This window comes from Schistocerca cancellata, chromosome 3 (assembly GCF_023864275.1).
Source record: "Schistocerca cancellata isolate TAMUIC-IGC-003103 chromosome 3, iqSchCanc2.1, whole genome shotgun sequence".
NCBI classification, from domain to species: domain Eukaryota; kingdom Metazoa; phylum Arthropoda; class Insecta; order Orthoptera; family Acrididae; genus Schistocerca; species Schistocerca cancellata.
Window position 1 is genome coordinate 510,020,894 of NC_064628.1, and position 7,555 is coordinate 510,028,448.

Here is a 7,555-nt window from a genome sequence, read left to right on the forward strand (position 1 = left end):
ATTTGAAAATCACATGGTGAACAATCCGGGCTGTACGGAAGATGTTGCAGTGTTTCCCAGTAAAATTGTAGAAGCGTAGCCTTCGTCCAGTTGGCAGTTGCGGGGCGGCCGTTATCGTCGTTATCGTTTAGTCCGACAGCATTCCTGGGAGATTTGACTGTATGACACGTCGAAGTTTCAGCAAAGTGCTGTGTACTTAATGCGGTTCCAAGCTCGAGGAACTCGACGAGCAGAGTGGCCCTGCACTCGAAGAAGGAGGTCATCAGGACCTTAATGGAACTCGTGTGAATAGTTTTGGATTTGTTTGGCTGGAGAGACGTTGGATGTTTCCATTGCTGGTTTTGCAATTTGGCCTCAGGCTGTCGGAATGCTGTCAGACGGTATCATCCTATTGTATGATAGTACACGCCCAAACACTGCCAGACGAGCGAAGGACACACTTCAACTATTTGGTTTGGAAGCACTGCAGTAGCCTCCGTACAGCCCAGATCGGTCACTGTGTGATGTTCACATCTTTGGTAAAGTGAAGAAAGACGTCGGTTTCAGCAGGACGACGAAGTGCAAGAGTTGATGCGGTTTTGGATGTGTCAGCAAAATATGAATTGACCATCTCGTCTCCCACTGGGATAAATGTCGTAACGAGTGCGGTGTCTACTTTTGAATGAAATAATGCCCTGGTACCGTAGTGGTGAGTGTTCGGTTTTCATTTCACTGCTCCTCACAAAACCCAAAAAGAACTACACTTTACTTTTTAAATATTTTGTCAACATTAAAAACCTATGTAAATGTTTCACCTTTATAATTATATTATGTCAAGTTTGAATATTTTAACCCAATATGGGCAAAAGAAACAAAATAACAATAATGTACCTCTCTCCTATCAGATATGTTAATGGCCTAGGAAGAACAATAAGGTTATTAGAGACGGCTCCCAAGCCCATTAGGGAAAGTTGGAGAAGGAAATTGGCAATACCTTCTCAAAGGAATTTTCCAGGCATTCACCTCAAGCAATTTAATGTGATAATGGAAACCTAAATCTGAATGGGTAGATGGGAACTGAAAGGCCTTCCTGCCGAATAAGGGACCAGTATCAGACCACTGCTCTACCTCGTTGTTTGGGATACTTCCTAAAATTAAAAACACCATGCTCAACTGGAAAGACGATACTAGCCTTTTGAAACCACTGCACCACCTCACTCATCGTTTATACACAAATGTTATACAAGATCAGAGCCATCGATCTATGTTCTTAATACTTTTTTGTCCTAAGTTTTACTACATTAACAGGTTAATAAAGTAGTGGATATGGATTATCAAGAGAAAAGCACAGTTTTTTCTGTAGTTATGTTTTCTTTATTGAATAAATATATCTTGTTCGATCTTCAGAGGTGCTTTGCTTAGTGCACCTTGAGAACGGGAGCAGCGTATGCTGGGGCAGCGTAGGCGACGGGTGCAGCAGCGATGGCGGGGGCGGCGTAGGCCACGGGGGCGGCGTAGGCCACGGGGGCGGCGGCGACGGCGGGGGCGGCCAGGACGCGGGCGGTCTGCGAGATCCTGTACGTGTTGGCGATGGAGGAGGCGGCGGGCGCCACGGCCACGGGGGCGTGGGCCACGGCGACGGCGGGGGCGGCGTAGCCTCCCAGGTAGCCGGCGTGGGCGGCGGCCACGGCGCACAGAAGGATCACCTGCAAAAGAACCAGTTTTAATCTATGATAAAGAATAACACTTATCTCTGATACAAGCAACATGACACGGAAGTTAACACGTTCTGGATATGATCTCAAATCTCCCCCTGGTCAAGCAAATTACGTATAATTTGCTACGGGATTCCTAAATCCCAATGTGAATAACTGGATTATTCCTTTGGAAAGGGACTGATACATTTCATGCTAGAATCTCTTCCAGTTCGAACTTATACTCTGTCTCTTACGAACTCATCATTGACTGAATGTTAAACACTACTTCCCAATGTAGGTTAGTTCCTTCACTTCCGATGCCTTTAAATTTTATATGTTACGTGTTCAAATGGCTCTGAGCACTATGGGACTCAACATCTTAGGTCATAAGTCCCATAGAACTTAGAACTACTTAAACCTAACTAACCTAAGGACATCACACACACCCATGCCCGAGGCAGGATTCGAACCTGCGACCGTAGCAGTCCCGCGGTTCCGGACTGCAGCGCCAGAACCGCTAGACCACCGCGGCCGGCTGTTACGTGTTCCTAAATACCAAACTCCAATGACCAGTAATCTGAAGACTACGAATACATTTCTAATGAGGATCCCACATGTTTCAAGTGAATATGTGAAAAGAGAACCTTGCCTCTCTGAGTTATTATCGATTTTCCTGGCGACCATTTGTCACTTGGCAACTTCTCAGAGGAATGTAAAGTATTCAGAATGAGATTTTCACTCTGCAGCGGAGTGTGCGCTGGTATGAAACTTCCTGGCGGATTAAAACTGTGTGCCGGACCGAGACTCGAACTCGGGACCTTTGCCTTTCGCGGTAGAGCAATTGCCCGCGAAAGGCAAAAGTCCCGAGTTCGAGTCTCGGTCCGGCACGCAGCTTAATCCGCCAGGAAGTTTCGAAAGTAAAGTAGTTGTGATGTGGCTTATAATCTATATGGCATTTTCACAATTTTTTGACGAAAACTGTAAATTAGCCACTCTATGTGGTACAGTAAGATATGGTTTCTCTAGTTTCGTTAGCGGCTGTAGTGTTCACCAAATGGTTCAAATGGCTCTGAGCACCATGGGACTTCAGATCTGAGGTCATCAGTCCCCTAGAACTTAGAACTACTTAAACCTAACTAACCTAAGGACATCACATACATCCATGCCAGCGGCAGGATTCGAACCTGCGACCGTAGCAATCGCGCGCTTCTGGACTGAAGCGCCTAGAACCGCTCGGACACAGCGGCCGGCTAGTGTTCACCGCAGAAGCAGTAAAATAATGATTATTCCGAGAACTAATAGCAACATGAAGCGTTCTGCTATTCCAAAAGAATTTCGATTCTGGCTTTCTTGAATCTGTACACCGTCAATGTCGATATTCCTTCAGGGATGTGCTGCTAAAGATATGGACACAATGGACGTGAGAGTCGAAATAGTAAACATGCTTTTTCGAAAAATTAAAGAATGTGTCCACAATAATGTAGCGCAATGCAAATGTAATTACAACGTTTTTGCTGTGGTACATATTTAATTAGAGTACCACATTTGATACTGCATTATCTTGTGAAACATACGAAACACTAACCTAACTTTCTTGTCGTATTCACATTCTTAATTTATAATTGAATAACTAAGATAGTTTCGTTATCGCTAGGTAGATAGCAGTTAGCTCGCATGTAGTTATAGATAGGGAGAAGCCCTTATAAGCTGTAAACTGTAGTTTCACTTTTTTTCACTTTTACGCAATGGCTTTGTAAATTCTCAATAAGATTACGGAACCAAGAATCTAGAACACTCCAGCACTCGAAACCTATTCCAGACCGCAGTGATGGAAAACCTGAAAGCATTTGTTTTTTACATTTGAGATTCATTATTATTTGTAATGATATAGCAGGCAGAACATATTTCAAACGCTTATTGAACTCCACAAGACAGTAACAAAGAAACATCACAGAATTCAAACGCCTCTGTTCAACTGTGTAATTTTATTTTCTAGGTTTCTCAGCAAAAATGATAAAATCAAAAGCATTGTATTCATTGAAGTTAATTACAGCATGCGTGAAACTTGGACTAAACTCACACAAATCGCTTTGTACTAAAACAGTGTGATGCTGTTGTTAAGGAATGAAACAAGAGAGTTACTATCTAAAACACGAGTATCTTTGGTTCTTGGAAATTTAAACATCATCGAGAATGATTTGCAAAATTTATGTAAAACTTTTTGTAGTCTCAATGCTGAACAAAACATTATTTCGTCTTGACTCCAGTAACAGTTCTACAAAAATTTCCAGCTAGGCACTCGTGTCTTCAGGAGTTCTAATTAAATAGTGAATTCTTAAAGTGAAGCAAGAGGGATTCACCCTCAATAAAATGACTATTTTGTACCTTATTCAGTCACGTAAGAGTGTTCCCATTCATATATCTCCTCGGATAGGTTGTAAAATCTGTTTGTAGTAGCAAACCTTCCATGAACCAAGCTACATAGCCGAAATTACTAACGCATGGTCGTGCCCAGGGGTTCCACTGAGGAGTAGCGTGCTCATATTGTGCTAGTAGAAGGAAATTTAAGGGATAACATTTCACTGGCTAGGTGAAGGGAAAGTGATGACATTAAATTATACAGGTGGGCTAAACAGGACTTTACAACTTTGTAATGACATATAAATTTATTGAGATAACTTACGGAATCGGTATATTTTGCATTTTGTAGCAATCTCAAGTTTTGCACAAAAGTGTCAAGTGACATTTTCATTCCATGTGACTACCATTTGCGATGCGGCAAACATCCCACCGGTAATCAGTTTCTTCCCACACTCGTTGCAGCAAATCGGGCGTAGCTTTCGCAACGGCAGGGTAGATTCGATTTTTCAGATCGGCTAAATTGTTTGTAGGAGAAGAACACACATACGAAATTTACGCCGAGCAGATGTTGCTGAGTTCGTTTCATGACACGAAAACACACATCGAGCACGCTCGCATCAGTGAAAGTAGCCAATTTAGTTCTGCGCTACGCTGGCATTCCTGGTGGCCGAATAGGGTACTGGTGCACTATGTGAGTGAAACTTGAGATTGTTTGCTGCAAAATGACACACCAACCGACTGTGTAAATTGTCTCAGTACATTTCTGTATCATTCCAAAGTTGTGAAGTACTTTCTGATTCACCCTGTAGATCACTAATCTTAAGCCAATGTCCTAGATTACATTAGATACCGTCTCACAGTATTTCCGGAGTGAGATGTGTAACATTGTAGATGATGATTTGGCCGCTGGATAGTGGCGTTAATTTCGGCTATCAGTTTGTGCCATCTGAAAGGCAAAGCTATTCACCGGCGCCTGATTTCGGACACTGTTGCACTTCCATTTACACATCTTCAGGCATATATTATAATCTGCCTTATAGTGTGTGGCGAAGGGTATTTGAGGTACCATTCTCATTTTTCGCCGCCCTCCTTGTTGCAGTTGATTATAGGCCGCGAGATGATCGATTGTTGACAAGCCTCCGTCTGAGCTAAAATCTTTCTAATCTTTCATTTATGATCTTTTCAAGAGGCAGGACAAAGCAATATGTTGGTTGAGTCTTCTAGGTAAGTACTCTGTCAGAATTTTAACATTAAACCGCACCGTGAGAAAGAACGCAGCTGTCGTACGTCAACCACTGGATATGATCCTCATGTCCGTGATGCTTTTGTCTTTAATGAACGAACGTTCAATGAAACTCGCCGTTCTTCTTTGGACCTATTTCGTCGATCAGTTTTATCTCGTAAGCATTCCAGACTGACGAGGAATACCGAAGTACCATTCTGAAGAGGATTTCGTAAGATACTTCCTTCGTCCTTCTTGGACATTCTCCCAATGAATCTCAGTCTGAAACCTATTTTCCTAGTATTAGTTTTTGTTGATGGTGCCACTTTAAACTGCTCCGTATACAAACTCTCCATATTTCCAGATATTTAATGCATGTGACTGCTTTAGACAATAATGCAATCATGCAGCAATGGCTCTTTCCGGTTATCTATGCGCATTATGCTACATTTCTTAAGCTGTGTGTCAACTGCCAATAACTGCAAGTGTCGACTGTCTGCTGTCAATTCTTGCATTCCGATACACCTTTCTAGCGTTTCGACTTTTGTAAACGTTACCAGTACGATGCGTCCTGCAGCTCTCAGGTATTGAAAAAAAAAGACGTTATAACACCTACGCCAAATAAGCCTGTGCGACACATTGTGTAATCCAATAACAACAAATTCTCGCCAGCCGGATTGACGGAGCGGTTCTAGGCGCTTCAGACTGGAACCACGCGACCGCTACGGTCGCAGGTTCGAATCCTGCCGCTGGCATGGATGTGTGTGATGTCCTTAGGTTAGTTAGGTTTAAGTAGTTCTAAGTTCTAGGGGACTAATGACCTCAGAAGTTAAGTCCCATAGTGGTCAGAGGAATTTGAACAAATTCTCCATTGTATATACAGTATCGTTGTCACGTGTACCACATGGAGCAGGGTAAAGAGGATATGAGATACATTCAAGTGTGGTGACATAGATACAACTGTCCACACCAGCCATATGGTAAATACAGATACGTGTCTTGTGAAGATGGGCAAAGCTAGTAAATAAACAGCATATTTTCTGTAATAACGTGTCTTTCTTTTTTTTTTTTTTAAGTCACTACTTCTCCCTTGGGGAGACTATTCCCGAAACTGCTTTTAGGTCAGAACATTTTTCTCCAGTAAGGTGGTTATGCTGCACTCTGTTTTCTAGGAATTCTACAACGCATCACAAAGCTGGTCTGATGTTCCGTACACTGGCACAGACAGTGCGGAACTGCATCGAACACCCTATGGAAAGAGAATATGACATCAACATAGGCGCCGGTGTCTACTGTTTTCTGGGTCTCGTGGACGAGGCTCCCTTCTGTTCGTGAAAACCACTTCGTCCCCTCCCCCAGGGATTTTTCTGTTCCTACGAAAGGCCAACATGCAGCCCGTGTCAGCTGTTTTCCTCAGTGTAATTGTTCGGACCGCGTACTCACCAGCTTGTACATGATGAGGGTGTGCGTGTCGTCGGCTGCGGGCAACTGATGCCTCCCCTGGCACGGTGCGCCTTATATACTGCTCGCTGGCTCTGGGTCATGTTTCCGTGGCGGCGGTCCAGTTAGAGACCGTGGCGGCCCCACCTCGCGCCATTGTGCTCTTGACCCATTCGCGATATACTCGCTCTCGTTAGGGTCATTAGTCTGACGGCAGAACTCTTGGTTGCCGGTAAGTCATCGATATTCTGACCGTAGACTTCCGCCGCAAGAAAGTTATTGCTTCTTACTGCAGTACTTACATTAACATCATGTTACGTATGTCATTTACACGATTTCTTTCGGTATAATGTGGAACTAGTCGATTCACAAACTTCGTAATTTCTTTATTTTTATCGCCTCATCCCATCAGCTTATATACTACAAAGCGGCTCAGTAGTCTAAAGTTAATAAAAACGAACGTATTAGCAATTGACATTCCTCAGGTGACACATAAAAACATTAACGTTTAAAACAAAACTAAACTTTTTTATTCTGTACTCCATATTCCATTACTTTCTGTTAAAAGTACATCTTTGGCGAAGAAATAACACAAATAATTGATAGATGATGGTGAGGTCCCATATTCAGAGAAGCGTAGGGGACGATGGGGGAGACCCCCCACCGCCGTACTAGGCAAGGTCATAGTGGAGATGGTTTGCCATTGCCTTTCCTCCGACCGTAATGAGGATGTATGATGATAATGAAAACGACACAACACCACCCAGTCATCTCGAGGCAGGAAAAATCCCTGACCCCGCCGGGAATCGAACTCTGTACCCCGTGCACTGGAAGCAAGAACACTACCTCAAAACCA

The 7,555-nt window shown here is 43.3% G+C and overlaps 1 protein-coding gene across 1 annotated transcript; it reads right to left on the reverse strand.

Annotated features, from left to right (window-relative positions):
- Positions 1-1,340: 1,340 nt before the first annotated feature.
- On the reverse strand, positions 1,341-6,737 carry LOC126175299 (cuticle protein 38-like). Its single transcript, XM_049921966.1, has 2 exons — positions 6,703-6,737; positions 1,341-1,685 (listed from the first exon to the last, which is right to left on the reverse strand). The coding sequence occupies exons 1-2, from the start codon at positions 6,712-6,714 to the stop codon at positions 1,398-1,400; spliced, it is 300 nt and encodes a 99-aa protein (XP_049777923.1). The 5' UTR covers positions 6,715-6,737; the 3' UTR covers positions 1,341-1,397.
- Positions 6,738-7,555: the final 818 nt, after the last annotated feature.